Source organism: Tachysurus fulvidraco, chromosome 10 (genome assembly GCF_022655615.1).
Source record: "Tachysurus fulvidraco isolate hzauxx_2018 chromosome 10, HZAU_PFXX_2.0, whole genome shotgun sequence".
Lineage (NCBI taxonomy): Eukaryota > Metazoa > Chordata > Actinopteri > Siluriformes > Bagridae > Tachysurus > Tachysurus fulvidraco.
This window is the reverse complement of record NC_062527.1, coordinates 25,079,143-25,105,306: the sequence shown is the minus strand read 5'-3', so window position 1 is coordinate 25,105,306 and position 26,164 is coordinate 25,079,143. Positions and strand designations below refer to the sequence as shown.

The 26,164-nt window shown below is 42.9% G+C and overlaps 2 long non-coding RNA genes and 2 gene segments (V, D, J or C); 2 read left to right on the top strand and 2 right to left on the bottom strand.

Annotated features, from left to right (window-relative positions):
* LOC113634003 overlaps positions 1-26,164 on the top strand; it is a 94,532-nt gene that overhangs the window by 28,523 nt on the left and 39,845 nt on the right.
* Positions 795-2,115, bottom strand: LOC113642158. The gene is made up of 2 exons (XR_003440477.2): positions 2,055-2,115; positions 795-1,270 (listed from the first exon to the last, which is right to left on the bottom strand). It is a non-coding gene; the product is annotated as an uncharacterized LOC113642158 (long non-coding RNA).
* LOC113642149 lies at positions 2,164-2,752 on the top strand. The segment is given in 2 exon segments: positions 2,164-2,358; positions 2,465-2,752. Coding segments are annotated over 2 exon segments (330 nt in total).
* Positions 11,664-12,812, bottom strand: LOC113633997. Its single transcript, XR_007144170.1, has 2 exons — positions 12,754-12,812; positions 11,664-12,139 (listed from the first exon to the last, which is right to left on the bottom strand). It is a non-coding gene; the product is annotated as an uncharacterized LOC113633997 (long non-coding RNA).

Sequence of the window (26,164 nt, the reverse complement as noted above, 5' to 3'; positions counted from 1 at the left end):
ATTTTTACTACGTTACTTCCCACCTCTGGATCATATACTGTGTAGATGCCCACATATGCACCTTCTTCATTTCTACCTAGAAATGTTTGTATTTCTGTACATTGTGTCATGTGCATAGTGTGTATTGTGACAATGTAAAGACACATCACATGTGCTCTGTGGCGACCCACATATAAATATACGTGTTCATATTGGCAATATTATATTGTGGTTGGCTGTTGTGTTCATTTTTGGTTTAAAAACAATGCTCAAATAAAAGTTACTTTCATTTGTCTTGATTTTAAGTCACCGGGTCAATTTGACTCGTTTCCCAGCACTGTGAATTTCTACACATTGTATTGTAGAAAGATGTGGCTCAGTGAATAGTGAATAGTTCCCATCACTACATTATAGATGTTACAATCGTTACATCTACATGTTAATGGCCTGGCATTGATACAATAGACAAGCAGGGCATTTGTCTGTGACTTAAATAAGTGTTTAATGTCAGTTCCCTCAACCATAAATCCTGCTCTAAATAAAGACATGAAACCAGCTTCCTGTTCCACACCCAGATAAACACACAGAGTCAGTTTTAAGCAGGAAATCAGAGAGCAGTGTAGAGAAAGTGAGATTTACATGAAGACGGCTGAGTGATCCTCTTTCTCCCAGAATAGAGCAGCACTTTCACCAGATGTTCAACTTTCTTCATCCAAACTCACTGAAGCACAACACACAGCCCTGAATCTACAGCTAAACACACTCTCTCCTCACACTGATAATGACTATTAACTCCAAGAAAAGAACACACAATGTCCAAAATGAAGCTTTATTTCAGCAGAGCAAAACTACAGGAAGAGCAACAGGACAGTGAAGAGAGTAAAGACAGAAATGTCAGCATTGTGTAGAACTGAAACTCTATTGTAGATGGATGTGGAAGCAGCTCAGTGTTCAGTTCTATCTTGGAGCTGTTAGCCTTAACACTGGCTCTTTCTGAACGTGACCGGATGATCCACGCCCTCGTGGGAGACCGTACAGACAAACTCCTCCCCCTTTTCCCAGAGTGCTTTGCTGAGGGTCAGGGTACTGCTGCGTGTGTAACCGTCCTTCTTCTGTTCTTCTGCACTGGTCAGGACCCCGTCCTCCACGGCCGAGCCGTCCACCGTCCAGCTCACCGACGCCCCCTGTGGAGAGTAGGCAGACAGCAGGCAGAGCAGCGAGGCCGATTCCTCACACTGGTGCAGAGAGGAGGGAGGGAGCAGAGACACGGAGGGCTTCACCGTGGGACCTTCTGTAGATCACAAACACACAATAAACACACCTTTACACACACTTACACAACATTTACTCATTACTGCTTTTTCAGAATCCAGACTGGAAACATTAATGTGTGTTCAGCAGTGATCCACATTGTTCTCACAATTCAGTAGAAACATCTGGAAACTTCTATGACCTTCAGCAGGATTAAAACTGAGTTTCTAACTCTAAATGAACAGAGACACATGGAAGGCTTCATGTTGAGAACAGTTTCAGTGGACAAACATCAGTCCATTAACAAACAAGTCCACTAAGAAACAAAGAGAACATACTGTATGGAAGCCACCAGATTTACCTCCACACCACAATTCATCTTCTATCTGATTTAGTCTTCACTCAGTTCTACTCAGTAACTGCATTGAATAGTCCATTGAAACACTCAGTGAGTTTATTCTGTAAATGATCTGAAGTCCAACAGAGACAAAACTGGAAACTCTGCAGCAGCACAAATGTGTTCCAGCAGCAGAACATTCACTAGTTACTCTTTACATCATGGACTAACCAGAACTTTGATCAGCTTTATTCTGGTGATGAACCTCAATGAAAATTCATCACTAGACACTGAACTCAAGTAAACACCACAAACATCTGAATTTATTCTCTCACTGGATTTAGAATATTTAAGACACTGAGCTATTTTTAACATTTAAAATTTTTAAATGATTTATTTTAATGAAATAGTATTTAATTTTTTTCAACAATTAAATATTGAAAATAAATTCATAATTTCTTTCATTGTAAATAAATAAAATTCTTACTTTTTATGATGAGTTTGGTTCCTCCACCAAAAGTGTACCACAGTGATACATTATAATGAAGCCATCGTACAAAAACCTCTGTTACACTCCAGTGACCACACACACACACACACACACACACACACACACACACACACACACACAGTTGTGGTGTTTGCATATGTGTTCTGTGTCACTGCTACACACACTCTAAGAGCTGTAGTGCTGATCAGAGTGTGTTCAGTCCTTTCAGAGCCACTGACACGCAGCACAATGATGATGGTACTGAGTCTCCTGCTGGGGACACTGGGACTCCTCGCTCACCGTGAGACATTCTCTTTACTTTTATTATTCATATACATCATCACATCACTCTCACACTCATTACTACATCTGTTTCCATTATTTTAACTCTGCATCCTTTTCTTTAGAGTCTTTTGGGGAAATCGTCCTGACTCAGTCTCCAGGATCTCAGTCTGTTTCTCCAGGAGAATCTGTTACTCTCACCTGTAGTACCAGTCAGAGTGTTAGCAGTTGGCTCAACTGATACCTGCAGAATCCTGGAGAAGCTCCTAAACTCCTGATCTATGCTGCAACTACTCGTCAGTCTGGGATTCCAGATCGTTTCAGTGGCAGTGGATCTGGAACACAGTATAGTCTAAAAATCTCTGGAGTTCAGTCTGAAGATGCAGGAGATTATTATTGTTAGCAGGGTTACAGCGTCGTATACAAAATCCTCCCTGAGCTGTAGAGGAAGTGCTCTGACTCAGAAACACACACTGATCTGAGAACAGCTGCACAGCTGCTAAAGCTGCACTCCACTGAACATCATCAAACATCTTCATGTTTAAAAAATAATCCTTCGTAAAAAGCAGAAATCTCTTCATCAGCTGTTCGTGCTGTGATGAGAAATCAGCTGATGTGTGTAATGATATCTGATGATTTCCACCTTCTGCTAAGAGGAGCAGTGTCTACTACACACTACTGTAACACACAATGTAGTGCAGGATCTTTCAATAAGAGGCAACATTTATTTCTATATGATTCTAGATTTAAAGATTCATTTTCTCATCATCTGTAAAGTTTCAACACAAACCAGTCTTCTGTTCTACCCCAACCTGATGAAATGTAGTCTGATGTTCAGTCATGTGGCCACTAGATGGTGCTGTAATGGAACTGTACACATGCTGATCTGTTACTGTGATGAAGAGAAGATGGACTGAGGATTAAACAATCTTTAAGATGAACTAATTTACATTTTTTCTGTATTCCCAAAATACTTGAGCAGTCTGATCTCCTCCTCTGATCTCTCCCATCAACAAGATGTTTCAGACTGCAGACCCTCTGATTACAGGATGGTTTTGTTTTTCACACCATTCTGTAAAAACACTAGAGATGGTTGTGTGTGAAAATCCCAGGAGATCAGCAGTTTCTGAAAAACCCAAACCAGCCCATCTGATACCAACAACCATTTACTGTTAAAGTCACAGAGATCAGACTTTTACTCCATTCTGGTGTTCGAGGTGAACTTTAACTGAAGCTCTTCACCTAAATCTGCATGATTTAATACACTGTGCTGCTGCCACATACATTTACATTTACAGCATTTGGCAGACGCCTTTATCCAGAGCGACGTACATAAGTGCTACCTGTCGCCCCCCCATTTTCATGATTTTCGCCTAGATGACATACCCACCTAAAAAGTGGTACAGTTCCCATATACTTTGACACACAGAGGTGAGCTTGGTCTCATTGGAAAGAAGAGAGTCTGACACAAGTGTCAGCTTGATTCTAAGCCTTACTGACACAAAGTTATAGAGGCTAGAATGGAGGGTTAAGGTGTTGGGCTACTGATCGGAAGGTCATGGGTTCTAACCCCAGGTCCAATTTGCCACTGATGGGCCCCTGAGCAAGGCCCTTAACCCTCAGTTGCTCAGTTGTAAGTCACTCTGGATAAGGGTGTCTGCTAAATGCTGTAAATGTAATGTAAATAATTGGATAACTGGATGAATACACAGGTGAAGGGTCCTGATAAAGTGGTGTATATCATTTCGTCCATACCTGGAAAATTTCTGCCAAACAACCCAGATAAATAGAAGCTGTTAAAGCAGTGAAAGAGAGAGAGATCAGTGAAGTGAGAGAGAGATTTACACGAAGACAGATGAGTGGTCCTCTTTATCTCAGAATAGAAGAGAACTTTCACCAGATGTTCAAATTGTTCTGCTTATTAAGAGTCCAGACTGGAAACATCAACGTCTTCAATAATCATTACAGTGATACACTCATGTTACAAAAACCTCTGTTACACTACAGTGACCACACACACACACACACACATACACACACGTGTCCATAAGCGAGAGGTTCCACTTTGCATTATCAGCTCATGCTTCAGTGCCCTGTGAGTGTTTATAGCCCTGTGACTTTAACACTTCATGACTGAGAGCTGCTGCTCAGCGACTTCACCCACAGAAACCATGAGTTTGATCAGCGTCTTCATCTGCACACTGCTCCTCTGTGCTCAAGGTAAGATTTCACTCAGTGAAATTTATTCAATATCTAATAATTATCTTACCTACATTTCTTCATCCTTCTCCTTTTTCAGGATCCCAAAGTCAGGCCGTTGTGACTCAGAGTCCTGCAGTGAAATCTGTTTCTCCAGGAGACACAATCACCATCAGCTGTAAAACTAATGTTGCTGTTGATAATGACTGTGGCAGTAGATACTGTTTGTCCTGGTTTCAGCAGAAACATGGAGAAGCTCCTAAAACCCTGATCTACAAGGCTAGTACTAGAGCATCAGGTATTCCAGATCGATTCAGTGGCAGTGGATCTGGAACTGATTTCACTCTGACCATCAGTGGAGTCCAGACTGAAGATACTGGAGATTATTACTGTCTAACTGATCATTACAACACATTCAAATCTTCAAGGTTCACACAGTGTTAGAGCGTCGTACAAAAACCTCAGTGAGTGAGACTGCTGCAGCTGCAGGTGCTGAGGAGGACGATGTGATGCAGCACAATGACACGGTTTAACAAACACAATACACTTACTCAGTAGTCAAGTCCAGCTTTCTCACCTCTGAGCTTCATTTACATATTTGACAGAGCTGCCATGAGGTCAAAAGCCTGATCAGAGGTCAGTAGTTGGTCATTTACCACTTTAACCAGTGTGGTGTTAGAGTGTGGTGAGGAATAAATCAGAAGATGTTATGTCTCTTACTCTGATACAGATCTGCACCTAGATGTTCAGCTAACACTTTTTTACATTAGACCTGAGTTTGAAAGCTGATACTAAACTTCATAGCACATGACTTGGTAATCCAGCTGTGAATTAAAACACCTTCACAACACTCCATTCCCTGTCGTCCCTTTGATGATGTCAGAGCAGTGTATCACATACTGTGACATGAATACCTGCAATTATCCTGTACAACCACTACCATGAGTCCCTCTGTTCAAATCCCACAGCAAAACTCAGTCACATGTCATTTCCTCTCAGATGTCCAGGCCTTGGTGCTTTTGAGCTCCTACCTTGCAGTACTTCATGTGTTGACAGAAGACATTACAGTAATTATAAAACAGTACATAAAGAAGTTTATTCATGAACCTTCATCAGATCTTCCACATTTCCAGCATCTGCACATTTGTACTGAAGCAGAATGGTGCATTGTATCAATGAATCAAAGAGCATTGTTTGGGTCTCGTTGCTTTAAACTTCTCCACTTGACGCAGGAGCTCTCCACCAACCTGAAGGGGGCAATCCACCCTTTTCCAGCTGAGAACCATGGCCCCGAACTTGGAGGTGCTGATTCTCATCCCTGCCACTTCACACTCGGCTGCAAACCATCCCAGTGCACGCTGAAGGTCCTGATTTGATGAAGACAACAGGACAGCATCATCTGCAATAAGCAGAGACGAAATCCCGTGGTCCCCAAACCAGACTCCCTCCAGCCCCCAACTGTACCTAGAAATCCTGTCCATATAAATAATGAACAGGACCGGTGACAAAGGGCAGCCCTGCCGGAGTCCAACATGCACTGGGAACAAGTCTGATTTACTTCTGGCAATGCGAACCAAACTCCTGCTCCGGTCATATAGGGACCGGACAGCCCTTACCAGAGGGCCCCAGACCCCATACTCCAAGACCCCCCACAGGTCACCACAAGGGACACAGTCGAATGCCTTCTCCAGATCCACAAAGCACATGTGGACTGGTTGGCCAAACTCCCATGAACCCTCCAGCAACCTGGTGAGGGTATTGGGATGGTCCAGTGTTCCACGACCAGGACAAAAACCACATTGTTCCTCCTGAATCCAAGGTTCGACTATCGGCTGAATTCTCCTCTCCAGTACCCTGACATAGACTTTTCTGGGGAGGCTGAGGAGTGTGATCCCCCTGTAGTTGGAACATACCTTTCGGTCCCCATTCCTAAACAGAGGGACCACCACCCCCGTCTGCCAGTCCAGAGGCACTGTCCCCAGCTCTGCAGATGTTGCAGAGGTGTGTCAACCAAGACAGCCACACATCATCCAGAGACTTGAGGTACTCAGGGCAGATCTCATCTACCCCCGGTGCCTTGCCACTGAGGAGCTTCTCAATTACCTCAGTGACCTCAGCTTGGGGGATCGATGAGTCCACAACTGAGCCCCTGGCCTCTGCTTCCTCAGTGGAAGACATGTTGGTGGGGTTGGGGAGATCCACCATCCGAGGATGTCCCCAGTCAAAGTCAGCAGATTCCCACTCATACTGTAAACAGTGTGTGCAGGGCACTGTTTCCCCTCCTGAGGCGCCGGATGGTTTCCCAGAATTTCTTCGAGGCGACCAATAGTCCTTCTCCATGGCCTCACCAAACTCCTCCCAGACCCGTGTTTTTGCCTCCACAACCACCCGGGCTAAAGCTCGCATGGCCCTCCGGTACCTATGAGGACTCCTTCTTCAGCCTGACGGCATCCCTTACTTCCAGGGTCCACCACCGGGTTCAAGGATTGCCACCACAACAGGTGCCGGAGACCTTGCGGCCACAGCTCCAAGCAGCCGCATCGACAATGGAAGTGGAGAACATGGTCCACTCAGACTCGATGTCTCCAACCCCCCTCGGGATCTGGTTGAAGCTTTTCCGGAGGTGGGAGTTGAAGATCTCTCTGACCGGAGACTCTGCCAAAAGTTCCCAGCAGACCCTCACAGAACGTTTGGGTCTGCCAAGTCTGTCCAATTTCCTCCACCACCATCGGATCCAACTCACCACCAGGTGTTGGTCAGTTGACAGCTCTGCCCCTCTATTTACCCGAGTGTCCAAGACATACAGCCAGAGGTCAGATGAAACAAACACAAAGTCGATCATCGACCTCCGACCTAGGGTGTCCTAGTGCGATGTGCACTGATGTACACCCTTATGCTTGAACATGGTGTCCGTTATGGACAAATTGTGACTAGCACAGAAGTCCAATAACAGAACACCATTCGGGTTTAGGTCGGGGATCTATTCCTCCAAATCACAGGTGTCACTGTCGCTACCTACTTGAGCGTTGAAATCCCCCAGTAGAACGATGGAGTCCCCAGTCGCAGCGCTTTCCAGCACCCCTCCCAGAGACGCCAAGGAGGTCAGGTACTGTACACTGCCATTTGACACGTAAGTGCAAATAACAGTGAGAGACCTATCTACGACCCAAACGCACAGGGAAACAACCCTCTCATGCATTGGGATGAACTCCAACACATGGCTGCTGAGCTGGGGGCTATGAGCAAGTCCACACCAGCCTAGAGTAGTAGAGAGTCCAGCCTCTCTTGAGGAGTTGGGTTCCAGAACCCAAGCTGTGCATGGAGGCGTGCCCAACTATCTCTAGTCGGTATCAATCAACCTCCCGCAACAGCTCAGGCTCCTTCCCCCCAGCGAGGTGACATTCAATGTCCCTAGAGCCAGATTCCGTGTTAGGGGAATTGCACCAGCCCCTTACAGTTCCTCCTGCAGGTGGTGGGCCCACAGGAGATCGGCCCCACGTCGCTCCTTCTGACTGAGCCCGGCCAGGCACCTTGGGGTAAGACCCAGCCACCAGGCGCTCGCATGCGAGCTCCAACCCCAGGCCTGGCTCCAGGGTGGGGCCCCAGTTGTGCCATACCGGGCGACATCACGGACCTTGTTTTACCTTCCCTCATAAGGGGTTTTTGAATCTCATAATATGACTGTGATATCCTTTGTTTTAACACAGAAATTATTTCTGTTCTGTTTTGATTAACACAGACACTCTGAGACAATTTCTTCTTCCATAATTGAAATAATTCTTTTTATATTAAACTTAAAACTATCTGTTTCTGCTGACATCGTTTGTTTATCAATAGATAACACTGAATATTACAGCATTCTTCTGTATAAATACTGTCTGATCCTCAAAAGGTTTTGCTATTTAAACACTGTCTCTGTTTGGTCCTTTGCAAATGTTTACCCTGAAGTAGGCTCAGACGTAACAGCAGCAGCAACAGCGCTTCTCAGGCTTGTTCTCTTATTGACCTGAAAAGTTCTAACACTCTGAGAACTCTTTGGGAGGAAATTGTGACTGGTTTCACATTAAATTTCCACAGTTGCATGTTTCTACTCTTTCTACCTGTAGTGTTGTTTTTCCTACTTAATCCACAGGTAACACAACATTCCAGCTCTAAATGGCTAATCACTGCTCATTATGAAATTAACTACTGGAAAAACAACTGAAAGAACTTCTCAGGATCTGCTGCTTTCTACATCACATAGATGTGACTATACTCAAGGTATAGGACAGAACCACCCAGACTTCAACAAATTAAAACTAAAATGTAAAAAATTCAGGCAACACTTTAGGTACCCAACAAATGTAAATAACTCTCTGGACCACTGCTACATGGTCTTGAAGGATGCCTACCACACTATTCACTTCCTACATACAAACATAAACTAAAATCTGCTGCTAAACCTACAGTTACTAATGTGAAAAATGTACAGATGAAGCCAAGTTGTAAAAACATGAGTGCTTTGATTGTACAGACTAGAGTGAATTTTATATAAAACATGATGACTTGGACAAACTATCTGATTCTGTTACATCTTAAATAATTTTCTGTGAAGACATATGCATCCCAAACAGCGCTCACAGAAAATTCTACAATAACAAACTGGATTACTGCTAAACAGAGATAGCTATTGAAGTATGGTGTTATAATGCTTCAAGCACAGCACCATAATACATGTTTCCAAAAACACCTACATCTCGGGACTGAATAACTACAGACCAGTTGCCTTTAGCTCTCTTGTCATGAAGTGCTATGGGATGCTGGTGCTAACATAACTGAAGTGCATCACAGGTTCACTGCTGGATCCATACAGATTGGAGATGATCGGCTTGTGGTTCTGGGATTCCTTGTGGTGTAGACACAACAATTTTGAACATATCATCAGTAAGGCAGTGCAGATAACAGTTGACTTTAAAACATTCTATCCAGGGTTGTACTGTGTCCAGGACTGATTCCTTCAAGTTCCTTAGACCATTTCAAAGACTTGAAGTGGGAGAAGAACACCAATACCATAACAGAGAAAGCCCATCAGAGATTGTACTTTCACAAGTGCTGACATCAAAGCCCAGTTAGGTCTGCATAGTGGATCATTGTGACCATACTGCCCTTCTTCCAGGGGAGATGGGAGAATCATAATGGACCTTTCACACCCTGCATACAGTGCACCGCCTGCGCCTCCCGAACACCAACACAGAGAAGCGTCTCCAGAATACTAAGCTCTTCCGGACTACACTTCCAATAATCCATCACTGACACTGATTGCACCGCCACCTGTTCCTCATCAGTGACTTCCTATAAAGGCTGAACTTGAACTTACATTTACGGCATTTAGCAGACACCCTTATCCAGAGTGACTTACAACTGAGCAACTGAGGGTCAAAGGCCTTGCTCAGGGACCCAGCAGTGGCAGCTTGGTGGACCTGGGGTTTGATCCCATGACCTTCCGATCAGTACACCAACACCTTAACCACTGAGCTACCACATCCCCTGAGCTGCCATGAACTTGTTGCCAGTCCGTAGTCTCAATCTGTTTCGGCTATCATTCGGAAAGTTTCCTGTGTACTTCCTAGTTCCGGTTTTGATTCTGTTTCTGTATTCTAGTTTTCTGATTGTTTGCTGCCTGCCCTGACCTTCTGCCTGTCTTACCGTTTCCGATTTCTGCCTGATCTTCGTCATTCTGTTTGCTTGCCCTGACCCTGCCTGTTTGATTACAAGATTGCTATTAAAAAAGCTGCCAATGGATCATCAGCCTTATGACTTCTCATTACACATACAGTCTGTTCAGGCTCGTGAACTTTCTTCCCTTGTTTTGTTATGATCCATCATGCATATTTCAATCAAAGGGTGCAGGATATTTAGTAGTACCACTATATTTGGATATTTCTTACAGAGCCCCACAGTTATGGAACAAACTTCTAATTAGTGTTCAGGTCTTGTTTAAGACCATTTTTTTAGTGTCCAATCAACACTTCATGGCTTCAACAGGAAGGAATTTTTTAAATCTCTAATGAATTCAGCAATGATGCTTACAAGCTGCTCCAAAGCTCCTAGTTAAATAATTCCACTTAACTTATATACAGATGTACAAATTATGTAATTTATAATCACACTCTCTGGTGTCATGCAGATCCACTCAAGGTTTCTTCCTCAGACCTTCTCAGAGTTGTTCCTTGCCACCATTACCTTAGACTTGCTCATTAGGTATAAATATAGATTTACATTTTGAAAAAATAAACTTTGCAGTTTTTGTTCTAAATTAGTACATTCTTGTAAAGCTACTATAGTCATTGTTAAAAGTGATATACAGTTAAAATTGAATTATAGTATTAACTAGTAGACTATACTAGAATGTAGACTAGTATGAACAATATCTAAAGATCTAATAACACCAGCAAATTGACACAACTCTGATCAGAGACCAGTAACAGGACATTTACCTCTTTAACCAGCGCTGTCTCTGTGCTATGATGAGGCCTAAATCCTGTCTGATACATTACATGATTATTATTCCTATGTAGGTCTGAACATAACTGCTGAGCTACAACCTTTTCTAGGATCTTGTAGATAAAGGGGAGGTTTGATATTGTCCTAGAGTTGGACAGGTTCAGGGGGGATGGGAGGATTTTTAATTAATGCTGAAGGATGAAAAATGCTGCATTTAACTGAAAATGAAAATTAGGTTTAATCACAAACCTATTATAAATTTAAAATGTATCATCTAAAGGATGATAAAGGTCAGAATTCCTAGAAACTATTAATATAAAATAAGTCTGTAATGTCAGTTCCCTCAACCATAAATCCTGCTCTAAATAAAGACATGAAACCAGCTTCCTGTTCCACACCCAGATAAACACACAGAGTCAGTTTTAAGCAGGAAATCAGAGAGCAGTGTAGAGGAAGTGAGATTTACATGAAGACGGCTGAGTGATCCTCTTTCTCCCAGAATAGAGCAGCACTTTCACCAGATGTTCAACTTTCTTCATCCAAACTCACTGAAGCACAACACACAGCCCTGAATCTACAGCTAAACACACTCTCTCCTCACACTGATAATGACTATTAACTCCAAGAAAAGAACACACAATGTCCAAAATGAAGCTTTATTTCAGCAGAGCAAAACTACAGGAAGAGCAACAGGACAGTGAAGAGAGTAAAGACAGAAATGTCAGCATTGTGTAGAACTGAAACTCTATTGTAGATGGATGTGGAAGCAGCTCAGTGTTCAGTTCTATCTTGGAGCTGTTAGCCTTAACACTGGCTCTTTCTGAACGTGACCGGATGATCCACGCCCTCGTGGGAGACCGTACAGACAAACTCCTCCCCCTTTTCCCAGAGTGCTTTGCTGAGGGTCAGGGTACTGCTGCGTGTGTAACCGTCCTTCTTCTGTTCTTCTGCACTGGTCAAGACCCCGTCCTTCACCGCCGAGCCGTCCACCGTCCAGCTCACCGACGCCCCCTGTGGAGAGTAGGCAGACAGCAGGCAGAGCAGCGAGGCCGATTCCTCACACTGGTGCAGAGAGGAGGGAGGGAGCAGAGACACGGAGGGCTTCACCGTGGGACCTTCTGTAGACCACAAACACACAATAAACACACCTTTACACACACTTACACAACATTTACTCATTACTGCTTCTTCACATCACTGCACTTCAGTAGAACTACTCAGCAGGAGAACATTTCCTAGTTCCTCGTTCTATTGTGGAGACACTCGGACTTTGACGGAAATAACCACATCACACCACATCCACCTTTCTACACACTGTTTATCTTTGTTTCCAGATTCAAAATCAGTCCATCAGTAACATGACAGAAGGCTAACAGACACAGGATGAAGTTTTCTACCATGTCCTTCACAGCACACAATATGAACTTCAGAAGCTGTGAATGTGAAAGTGCTGTTTACTGATGAACACACTGTCTACTTATTCAGCTAACAGCTAACTCCTGATTTTTAATTTCCTCTCTCTTATTTTTATTTTACTGAAACTGTCTCATCATCAAAACATACTCCACATTCCTAATCTCCAAATTATAAAGACATACAAATGAATAAATGAATAAACAAACAGAAATTCTTTATGATGTCCACATTTTTCTATTTGTCTAAACTTTATTTAATATTTTGATAAACAATAAAAATAAATGAATGGAATGTTGAATAAAGAAGAGAGACTTACTGATGATGAGTTTGGTTCCTCCACCAAAAGTGTACCACAGTGATACATTCTAATGAAGCTTTCGTACAAAAACCTCTGTTACACTCCAGTGACCACACACACACACACACACACACACACACACACACACACACACACACACACACACACACACACACACACACACACACACACACAGTTGTGGTGTTTGCATATGTGTTCTGTGTCACTGCTACACACACTTTAAGAGCTGTAGTGCTGATCAGAGTGTGTTCAGTCCTTTCAGAGCCACTGAAACGCAGCACAATGATGATGGTACTGAGTCTCCTGCTGGGGACACTGGGACTCCTCGCTCACCGTGAGACATTCTCTTTACTTTTATTATTCATACACATCATCACATCACTCTCACACTCATTACTACATCTGTTTCCATTATTTTAACTCTGCATCCGTTTCTTTAGAGTCTTTTGGGGAAATCGTCCTGACTCAGTCTCCAGGATCTCAGTCTGTTTCTCCAGGAGAATCTGTTACTCTCACCTGTAGAACCAGTGAATATGTTAGCCGTGATATCCACTGGTACCTGCAGAAACCTGGTGAAGCTACTAAATCCCTGATCTACAATGATATTTATCGTTACACTGGGGTTCCAGATCGTTTCAGTGGCAGTGGATCTAACACAGAATTTTACCTAAAAATCTCTGGAGTTCAGGCTGAAGATGCAGGAGATTATTATTGTCAGCAGGGTCAGAACAGGCCATACACACAGTGTTACAGCGTCGTACAAAAACCTCCCTGAGCTGTAGAGGAAGTGCTCTGACTCAGAAACACACAACAATCAGAGAACAGCTGCACAGCTGCTAAAGCTTCACTCCACTGAACATCATCAACTACAAAAATCTACAACACTGAGAAGTTTAATCATTATTAGCTCTTTAATAATTTAGTCAATATTATTTTTTTTCCATATCCACAAGCTCCAACACACCACTGCAGTATTCACTGAAACCCCAACGGCATTCTCTCTAGCTCAACCTGCTCAACCTCTCACTTTCCAGATTAAAAGTTTCATTCTATAAACTCTATTGAAGCTGATGTTCATTCTGATAGCTGACTGTATCCAGTCTGTAGTAGATCATATCATAAACAATCCTCCTTCTGAATGAGCAGCACAAAGATCTGAAGATCTCATTCTCATCCTTCTATAACAAAGTGGTGAAAAGCCATCAGTTCAGTGTTAAGGATCGATGGTTTAGTTGTTTCTTGTCAATTGAAGTCAAGTCAAGAAGCTTTTATTGTCATTACAACCATATATAGCTGTTGCAGTACACAGTGAAATGAGACAACGTTTCTCCAGGATCAGGGTGCTACAAGACAAACAGTGCAAGACAAGACAGACAAGACAGCACAGGACAAAACAAACAAGACACACAAGACAGTGTCGGACAAGATAGACAAGACAGTGCAGACAAAGTGTTACAAGACAATACACAAAATACAAAAAAGACACTACACAAAAGACAGTATACAGAAACAGCGCCGACCAACCAGTGTCAATACTCCATATAAATACTGTAAGTTCAGACAATATTGCGTGCAGTAATACTCAAATGAACAGTTTCTTAGCAGCAGATCCCTGAGATAGTGTATAAGTTTGTGCAAAAACAGCAACAACTAAAATATTGTACAGTATGAGCAAAATGAGTGAAATTACTGAAATGTTAGACTTGTGTGTGCAAAGAGCAAAAAAGTAAAAAAAGTGTGCAAAACAGCATGTAAACAGTTTGTAAACAGTTTGATGAATGTAAGCAGCATGTAAACAAGTTGATAGGTGTATATTAGAAGTGTGTGTATTTGGTGTGCGCAGTCCATAAAGATGATGTGCGTGTGTGTTGTGTTCAGTACAGTTCAGTTCAATTATTAAGGAGTCTGATGGCTTGTGGGAAGAAACTGTAACACAGTCTGGTTGTGAGGCCCGAAGGCTTCGGTACCTTTTTCCAGACAGCAGGAGGGTGAAGAGTGTGTGTGAGGGGTGTGTGGGGTCCACAATAATGTTAGCTTTGCGGATGCAGCATGTGGTGTAAGTGTCCATGATAGAGGGAAAGGAGACTCAAATGATCTTCTCAGCTGTCCTCGCTATCCGCTGCAGGGTCTTGTTATCCGAGATGGTGCATTGTCTGTGGAGCGGTTTGGACGATACGCGAACTGTAGGAGGTCCAGTGAGGGTGGTAGCTGGATCTTGATGTGCCTCATGTCAAGCTTCTCGAAGCACTTCATAACTATGGGTGTGAGTGCGACGGGACGATAGTCATTGAGGCAGGACACTGTAGACTTCTTTAACCGGGGACAATGGTGGTAGTCTTGAGGCACGTAGGAAAAATGGCGCTGCTCAAGGAAATGTTGAAGATGTCCGTGAAGACATTGTGAAAAAGCCGCACAATGATAGGATGATAGGCTGGAAACAGCGCTCAATGTGAAGAAATAATACTAAAAGTGACGAGACCGTTTTGAAAATGTAAGAAGTAAAAAGTACAGATATTTGTGTAAAAATGTAATGAGTAAAAGTAAAAAGTTGTCCATAAAATAAATAGTGGAGTAAAGTACTGATACCAGGAAAATGTACTTAAGTACAGTAACGAAGTATTTTTACTCCGTTACTTCCCACCTCTGCACTCCACTGAACATTATCAAACATCTCCATGTTTCAAAAATAATCCTTCCTAAAAAGCAGAAATCTCTTCATCAGCTGTTCGTGCTGTGATGAGAAATCAGCTGATGTGTGTAATGATATCTGATGATTTCCACCTTCTGCTAAGAGGAGCAGTGTCTACTACACACTACTGTAACACACAATGTAGTGCAGGATCTTTCAATAAGAGTCAACATTTATTTCTATATGATTCTAGATTTAAAGATTCATTTTCTCATCATCTGTAAAGTTTCAACACAAACCAGTCTCCTGTTCTACCCCAACCTGATGAAATGTAGACTGATGTTCAGTCATGTGGCCACTAGATGGTGCTGTAATGGAACTGTATACATGCTGATCTGTTACTGTGATGAAGAGAAGATGGACTGAGGATTAAACAATCTTTAAGATGAACTAATTGACATTTTTTCTGTATCCCCAAAATACTTGACCAGTCTGATCTCCTCCTCTGATCTCTCCCATCAACAAGATGTTTCAGACTGCAGACCCTCTGATTACAGGATGGTTTTGTTTTTCACACCATTCTGTAAAAACTCTAGAGATGGTTGTGTGTGAAAATCCCAGGAGATCAGCAGTTTCTGAAAAACCCAAACCAGCTCATCTGATACCAACAACCATTTACTGTTAAAGTCACAGACATCAGACTTTTACTCCATTCTGGTGTTCGCTGAGAACTTTAACTGAAGCTCTTCACCTAAATCTGCATGATTATATACACTGTGCTGCTGCCACATGATTGGCTGATTGGATAACTGGATGAATGTGCAGGTGAACACAGGTGAAGGGTCCTGATAAAGTGGTGTATATCATTTCACCCATACCTGGAAAATGTCCCCCAACCAACCCAGATAAATAAAAGCAGTTAAAGCAGTGAAACTGAGAGAGAGAGAGAGAGAGAGAGAGAGAGAGAGAGAGAGAGAGAGAGAGAGAGAGAGAGATCAGTGAAGTGAGAGAGAGATTTACATGAAGACAGATGAGTGATCCTCTTTATCTCAGAATAGAACAGAACTTTCACCAGATGTTCAACTTTTTTCTGCTTATTAAGAGTCCAGACTGGAAACATCAACGTCTTCAATAATCAGTACAGTGATACACTCATGGTACAAAAACCTGTTACACTACAGTGACCACACACACACACACACACACACACACACACACACACACACACACACACACACACACACACACACACACACACACGTGTCCATAGCGAGAGGTTCCACTTTGCATTATCAGCTCATGCTTCAGTGCCCTGTGAGTGTTTATAGCCCTGTGACTTTAACACTTCATGACTGAGAGCTGCTGCTCAGCGACTTCACCCACAGAAACCATGAGTTTGATCAGCGTCTTCATCTGCACACTGCTCCTCTGTGCTCAAGGTAAGATTTCACTCAGTGAAATTTATTCAACATCTAATAATTATCTTACCTACATTTCTTCATCCTTCTTCTTTTTCAGGATCCCAAAGTCAGGCCGTTGTGACTCAGAGTCCTGCAGTGAAATCTGTTTCTCCAGGAGACACAATCACCATCAGCTGTAAAACTAATGTTGCTGTTGATAATGACTGTGGCAGTAGTTATGACTGTTTGTACTGGTTTCAGCAGAAACATGGAGAAGCTCCTAAAAACCTGATCTATTGGGCTAGTACTAGAGCATCAGGTATTCCAGATCGATTCAGTGGCAGTGGATCTGGAACTGATTTCACTCTGACCATCAGTGGAGTCCAGACTGAAGATACTGGAGATTATTACTGTCTAACTGATCATTACAACACATTCAAAACTTCTTCGTTAACACAGTGTTAGAGCGTCGTACAAAAACCTCAGTGAGTGAGACTGCTGCAGCTGCAGGTGCTGAGGAGGACGATGTGATGCAGCACAATGACACGGTTTAACAAACACAATACACTTACTCAGTAGTTAAGTCCAGCTTTCTCACCTCTGAGCTTCATTTACATATTTGACAGAGCTGCCATGAGGCCAAAACCCTGATCAGAGGTCAGTAGTTGGTCATTTACCACTTTAACCAGTGTGGTGTTAGAGTGTGGTGAGGAATAAATCAGAAGATGTTATGTGTCTTACTCTGATACAGATCTGCACCTAGATGTTCAGCTAACACTTTTTTACATTAGACCTGAGTTTGAAAGCTGATACTAAACTTCATAGCACATGACCTGGTAATCCAGCTGTGAATTAAAACACCTTCACAACACTCCATTCCCTGTCGTCCCTTTGATGATGTTAGAGCAGTGTATCATATACTGTGACATGGATACCTGCAATTATCCTGTACAACCACTACCATGAGTCCCTCTGTTCAAATCCCACAGCAAAACTCAGTCACATGTCATTTCCTCTCTAATGTCCTTGGTGCTTTAGAGCTCCTACCTTGCAGTACTTCATGGCAGAGTCATGTGTTGACAGAAGACATTACAGTAATTATAAAACAGTACATACAAGAAGTTTATTCATGAACCTTCATCAGATCTTCCAGATTTCCAACATCTGCACATTTGTACTGACGCAGAATGGTGCATTGTATCAATGAACCAACGAGCATTGTTTGGGTCTCGTTGCTTTATGCTCCTGTGGTAGAAAACTGTTATCTGGGACAAAATGAGTTAATTTATGTTATTTAATTTATTTATTATCATCTCATTTCCTACCCCTTATCCGAATTTCTCGGGTCACGGGGAGCCTGTGCCTATCTCAGGCGTCATCGGGCATCAAGGCAGGATACACCCTGGACGGAGTTCCAACCCATCGCAGGGCACACACACACTCTCATTCACTCACACAATCACACACTACGGACAATTTTCCAGAGTACCCCGAAATCGAACATGCTAACCACTTAGCCCCCTATTTATTTATTATAATATATGTTATTTCATTTATTTAATTTCTTTTTCCTTGCTGAAAAATCCAGCATAAACCAGCATGAATTCCATGCTGGTCCATGCTGTTTTTTACTGGTTCATGTTGGTATAGTGCTGGTATAATGCTGGTCAGTGCTGGTATAATGCTGGTCAGTGTTGGTATAGTGCTGGTATAGATGGGTGGCCAGCATTGTCATGGTGTTATAAAGCAAAACGGGGCTGGTGTAGCTGGTTAACCAGTATGATCTTTCTGGAATGAGCTTTATGGGAACAAGCGTGATTTTTGCTTGTGTATGTTTCTATGTAACACATTAATATTAGATTAAAACACAATATATTGGAATATATTTAATTATGAATGTGTTTTTTTTTTTTGCTCCCTCTTTTGAATAAAGAACTGAAATAACAAAACTCAAAAAGCTTTGAATAACAAAGAATAAAAACATTTAATAAATCGTTCGTTACGGATTAAACTGTCTCCACAAATTAAATATAGTAATACCAGCAAATGTTGACTTCCCAGTCTCCATGAGGGAAGCAGCATATAAATCATACAGAATGATGGTTTTTGAAAGATGTATAATATATATATAATCCATTTGTCTCAATTAAGAAGTTTTTTTAGTAAAGCGGTAATGTGTAGAGAAATTACCCAGCATCAGCGTTGCTATGCAACCTTTAAAGCAACTATGTTCACGAAGGTAAATGTAGTTCCTGCACTTTCCAAAAATAAATCTCACAATGTTTTCGACTGCATTATTTACCTTACAGTGTTTATCGACAAGTATAAGTGCATGTGTTCCAGATCATCATGTTTTTGCTACCGTAATTAGGATTTTGTTTTGGGGTAAATAAAAAGCTTCCTCTTCTACACGACGAATCTGCTGATCACTGGGAATCAGAATGTTTGCATACGTGAGCTACCTGGATGACGGCCGCACGGCGGTTGTTTCAACTTGTGAAATTAAGGACTTTAACTACGACATGTTTGTCCAAACTCAGGTTTATTAGGTAGCTACGATGGAAGCAAGACTTCTTCAGGGCACAAATACTAATGCTTAAAGGTCTGTAACTTAAGCAGTAGCTGTTTTATCGTAACTTGTTCACTGCACAATATAAACAAATGAGTGAGAGATAGTTTTGTTTCTAATTTTGTTTCCTTAATTTTTCAGAGAATAAAGAAGACATAGAGCAGGAGTTGTCTAAAGGCAAACTACTCCGGGTAGCAGCTCTTAAAAAACATGGTCATCGCCACCACATACTACATGTTGCTCGCTAAAAGAGAGAGCGGAAGGTAAGACCAAAAATGTGTGTTGTAAAGGTTATATTGTGTAATGTTATTTGTGCACGTGTGTATATTACAGTGTGATGGCAAATGTCATTGTCCTATAAATATTTTAAACAAACTTATACATAAGAAAGCCAGGTAAATTATAGGAATATACATAATCTTTTTCTTTATTAAAAAGTGAATTGCAATTCTCTAGAAAATTGTCTTGGTCTTTATTTAACTATGAATATGCACTAAGAAATGTGATATGTAACAAATGTTTTTGTTGTGGTCTGGCTGGGATTATGCTAGCATCCAAAAGACAAAATATGTTGACCAGCACACCAGCATCTCAGGCTGGTCGGCCAGCACACCAGCAACCAGCACCCAGCAACCAGCACCTAATGCTGGACCAGCATACCACCATCCCAAGCTGGTCCCAGCATGCAAAACATACCTTATGCTGGACCAGCAATGCTGTTTTTTTAGCAGGGTTATCATCTGCACATTACATTTACTGTCTACATTTTATCAGGGACAATTAAGAAATCAGTTTATGTCTCACATGAAACCTAAACATATGAACTCGTCTCTGATTGACAGCAGCTTCCGCTTCAGTCCTGCAGTGTTCAGTGGATCGACAAAGTAAGCTCGGACACATCACCACCCAGAGCACTGAGCAGAAACATCATACAAACTCTTCAGAGCACCTTAAATCTTCAAAAGACTAGAGTCTCTGTAACAGATATACATCTCTACATTGTTAAAAATCTGACTAATATTACTGTAGAGTCTTCGGTGTCAGCGCTATCACAAACACTCAGAAATGGTTTCCTACCATGTGAATGTGGATTAATTCAGTTTAATTACCACAATTACACATAACAGGAAGCTTAAAGACTAAACTGTTGTAACACAGGACTTCATAAGGAAGTGCTAATTAGAGGTAACGTAGAACAGGTGTGAGTGACCTTATCTTATCCTCACTGCATTGGCTCCCAGTCAAATTTCACATTGATTATAAAATACTATTATCAACCTATAAAGCACTTAATGGTCTCACGCCACAGAACCTGAGTGATCTTTAGTTTTTTTTTATGACCCAACACTCCTACTTCTATCAAAAGGTGCAGGATATTGAAGTAATTATACTGATGTACAGTACGTGTCCCTCAGTGACACATGTTTTCGGATTGCGTAGGAAACCCTTCCGCTCTCCCACTAAGGAATGTGTCCTTGTTTGCACGGGTTAGTGTTGAAAACACAAGATCAACTATCAAAGTTGGTCTTAACTTGAACGTAGTTTAACGTGGTCGGAGTGTTAGATTTGACCCGGAGAAAAACAAGGTGACCTAAAAAGGGAATAAACACTTGAGGCAAACAGCAAGGTACTTTAAGGCTGTCCTCAGCCGTACACAAGAGAGTACAGTAGTTTAACAACCACATACATACCACAGGGCATGTTACAGAAAGGCACACACTGACATACAAGGCAATGTGAACAGACCCATAGAAATACATGTGGCGTAGCAAAACAATTCACGCACATGGAGAGAGAAAAAAAAACAAATAAATAAATAAATAGAAAAAAATTGTAGGGAATCAACCATAAACAGAACACATGACTGTACACAATGTAACAACAGTCAATCATTTGAGCCATGGAACATAACATATACCTTATGCATACCCTGATTCAAAACACACACAAACACAGGGCATCAGAATAAACACCTCTAAAGATTCATTCTATTAGTGTGATAAACATTCGTCCACCTGTTTGAGGACCAATCAGAGGTGATCCTCGGCACACGGCGAGGTCTCAGAGCATTGGGAGGACGCGATCCACATCATCAACATGGTCAGTAAGAACAAGGTCATCAGAACCCAGCGGTTGACCACAGTTGGCCTCACACTGGAGATCTGGCAAGGACACATCATTGTCCTGCATTTCCGTAAACAAAGAACAGTCAAATAAAACGTCATCCGAGTCATCGGTGGCCACAGCCTTCGGTGAGTCCCAGGTATGAAAAAGCAGTAGGATAACCACATGAAAGACTCCTGCATCCAAACCTGAATCCGCATCAACGAGTTGGTAATTCACATCCGGCAGTTTTTGTGTGACCCGGTAAGGGCCCGAATATAAAGGAGCCAGCTTTGCAGAGAAGTTAGCGAGGGCATCTGATCGAGGATGGGTTTTAACTCTGACCAAGTCATTCACAGAATAAGACACTGATCGACGCTTCTGATCATAATACCTTTTTCTCTTAGCATGGCTATCATCTAACACAGCCCTAGCATGATCATGCGCCTCCCTGATAGAAGATTCCAAACTTTCAGGGTAAGGGATACCCGGCTCATCCATCCCATCCGACCGTACATCAACATGGATGGGCTGTGTCCTGTGCTCTCATGGGTCGCTGACCTCAAGGCAAAGCAGATTTGTGGCAAGTAGCGATTCCAGGCTGTATGCTTGTTACCAACATAAGCACGTATAGCAGTCTTAAGGGAGCAGTTCACCCTTTCCATTGCATTTGTTTGCGGGTGATACGCCATTGTAAGTCTGTGTTCTGACCCCAAAGTGGTAAGAACATGATCAAAGAGCTCACTGACAAAAGGAGACCCCCTGACTGAGATCAAGTAGGGGCACCGTGACGTGCAAAGACATCGCACAACAGCTTGCTGGCTGCGACCCGGGCAGTTGCTTCTCTCACCACGCTAATCTCCACCCACTTAGAAAAATAGTCTACAAAGACCAGAATGTACGCATTACCACCAGGAGTACGTGGCAAGGGCTCCACAACATCTATACCTGTATATTCCCAGGGCCTCTGAGGGTGAATGGGGATCATAAGACCAGCAGGCTTTTTCTGGCTAGGCTTTGTGAACTGGCATGTTGGGCAGGAGGCGACATACTGCTTAGCGTCCGACAATAGGCCTGGCCAATGGAACCGAAGTTTCAGCCTAGCAATCGTTTTGCTCATTCCCAAGTGTCCAGCCAACGGGTGGTCATGATAGTATTCAAGCAAACTCCTCCTCATGGCTGTAGGCGCATACAATTTGAGACGCTTCATTGAGTGAAGGTTACAGGATGCCTTGCTATCCACAAAGTACAGAAGTCCATCCTGGATTTCAAATCGAGACAGCTCTCCTTCCGTATTCTCCACCTGGTCTTCCAACATTCGCAGTAGCTTTTCCATATCATGATCATTGAGCTGCATTTGTCTGAGGTGTTCTCTATCAGAGAAAATCACCAGGGGCAAACTACGCAAATCCAGACCACCGATTACAGCATAATCAGGGAGAATGTCCATCTGGGTTTCGCAAGAAAAAACTGGGTTGCAGGAAAGAGCGTCTGGTACTAGGTTACATGTTCCAGGCTTATTACTGATATCAAAGTCAAAGTCCTGCAACCGCAGAGACCATCTAGCCAGCCGGCCAGAGAGGTTAGGGCGAGACATTAGCCAACGGAGGCTGTTGTGGTCTGAGAAAATAGTCACTTGAAGACCCTCAATGTACGACCGGAAGTGCTCTAAGGCTCATATGACCGCCAAACACTCCTTTTCTGAGGTAGCGTACGGTCTTTCAGCCTTGTGCAGGGTGCGACTTGCATAAGCCACCACAACATCTCTGCCCCTGTCGTCTCTTTACATGAGAGCAGCCCACATCACATCACATCACATCACATCAGTATGGACAAAGAAATGGAGCGAAAAGTTGGAAAACACCAGGATAGGTGCAGAGGTCAGCTTAGCTTTCAGGAAGTCCATAGGTGCCTGACATTCACTGGACCAAACAAAGGGAACATCCGTCCTGGTAAGAGCAAAGAGAGGTTCTGCATGACGAGCATACTCATGGATAAAGCGTCTGTAGTAACTTGACCCAAAAATTGTCTGACTTGTTTGACACAAGTGGGTGGCATGAATTCAATCACAGCTCTCACTTTTTCCACACATGGCCGGATTGCCCCCTGCCATAACATTGTAGCCAAGAAAGGTGAGCTCGCTTCTGCAGAATTGGCACTTTGCAAGCTTAATCGACAGGCCTGCAATCTCCAGCCTTGTAAGAACATCCTTCAGGTCAATGATGTGGTGGTCAAAAGTGGGTGATGCCACAACAATATCGTCTAGGTAGACGGCACAAGACTCTGCCCAGCAAGGACAGAGTTCATCAGCCTCTGGAACGTGGATGGAGCGTTGCACAATCCGAACGGCAAGACCCAGAACTGGTATAACCCACAGTGAGAGATGAACGCAGTCATAGGCTTAGACCTCTCTGAGATTGCCACTTGCCAATAGCCCCTGGCTAAGTCAATTGTGGAGGTGAAACTGCCCCTTGCCAAAAAGTCTAGTGATTCATCGATCCTCGGAAGAGGGTATGAGTCTTTAACCGTGAGCTTATTAAGTGCCAGATAGTCAACGCAAAACCTGGGTTCTCCTGACGGTTTATGAACAATTACGAGCGGGGCGGCCCAAGGACCCGAAGCAGGTTCGATTATTCCTTCCCTCAGCATATCTTTGATTTAAGATTCAATTAACTCCTTCTTGGCAGGAGAAGTACGGCAAGGGGCAAGGTGAACTGGCTTAGCGTTTCCAGTATCAATCTCATGTACAGAGAGATGTGTGACCCAGATGACCATCGAACAACACTCCAAAAGTATCAAGCAGTTCAGTAAGCACGCATTTCTGATCCATGTCAATTGCAGCCTCATTAACTTTGTCAGACAAGAGGGGAGACTCAATTCCCAAGCATGAGACATTCGAGATTTCCAACAAGTTTATACCCTCTATCTCCTCTGAAGGTGGCAAAACATCACCCAGGACTACAGTACTGGAGGGTATATGAAGAGTCACTGAGGATCTGATCAAGAAATTCATCCCCAGGACAACTGGAGAGGAAAGATTTCCAAAAACAGCAAATCGTTGATAAAAGCGCTGACCCATGAAACCCAGCGACAGCCAGATTAAACCAAGTGGGCAGAAAGGCGCACCATCTGCAAGCTGAACAGGGGGTGAAGACCAAGATTTCATGTGTGCCAACCCCACAGGTAAGTTTGAAACTACAGCCGAATGTATTGCGGACAAGGATGCACCGGTGTCAAGAGTGGCATCAAAAGCATGCCCGTAAAGATTTACTTTCCCCCTGAAAGGAGTGTTCCAGTGTGACGTAGAAGCCACATCCTCAACATGACCTAGCATGTTTGGGCAAGTACAAGTAGTAAAACCCGGCAAAGAGCATTTAAAACAATGGACATCTTTAACTGGTGCACTGTTAGGTTGTGTCTTAGGCAAACAACCAACGTTTGGACCAAGAACCACATGAAGCTCATGAGCCGATAAAAGAAGGTCCATGGCCAATGGCATGGGTGTGCCATAAAGTGCGAGTCTGTATTTCTCCAGTGCATGTTTCCGAATCACATCAATTTGCTCTTGCTGAGGTGGAGGGGTTTTCAGTTTACGGAACTCGCCTAGCATGTGAGCGACAAAGGTAGGTAGGGGCTCCTCAGGCATTTGCCTACGATCTAAGATACCCCTCAGGAAACGTTCTTGACTGTCCAACGGTAAATAGACAATGTTGAAGCACTCACAGAACTGAGCCCAAGTGGTTACCTGGGTGCAAAGTACAGAGAACCACTCCTAGGCTCCTTACACAAGAAACGTTGAAGCTCAAGAAGCATTTGTGCATCCGTGAGTTCCAGAGAGGTTCTGTAACTGTTAAATGTCTGAAGCCATTCCTCAGGACTCAGGGAGCCATAAGCAGCAAACACAGGTGGTTCAAGTCGTGAATGTAACAACAATGAGGAAAGAGCATTTACTGTGCTATTCAGACTGACAGTCTATGATTTCGTAACAGTAGGCGTTTTCTCATAGCAGGAATTTGAAGGCAATAACCTTTGGGCCAATGGCTGGCTGCTTGCCATACCATAAGGGGTCGAACTGGCCAATGGAGTGTGATGTGGTCTAACAGGTGTTGTACTCTCATTCCACTCTATGCATTCCCACATGCCTTTCTGAAGGTCAATCGAGTCACAGACACACCGCCGTAGGACCCTCACCTCAGCCTGTAACTGTTGCACTTGAGTCCTCAAGTCGCCAAAATGTTGCTGCACCCCTGTTGTGAGGGGGGAATCATCGAATGCAGACCTGTCATCTAAATCAAACTCAAGGTCAGGGTGAGAAGCCATATTGCACACAAGCACAAGTAACCATTAACTGGACTTATTTGGAATGAAAAAATAAAATAATAAAATAAATAATAATAATAATAATAATAATAATAAAATAAAATACACACTATGTAGACAATAATATATCACAGAAATATTGTAACACAACCAGCATAAAGATATTTACTTGATGCACCAGACAGAAAAATTCACCCCACAATATAACACAGCTTCGCTCAGCAAGTGTTAGCACATATCATCCAAAAACCATACAACCACATGGATTGTCAGTATTGTGGAGAATTCTACTAGATAATACACACAATTTTGTCGAACTGAAGCACTCAACAGTAACACAAAATGGCGGTGGCCGACCGCATGTTGACCACTATTAGCATGCTAATC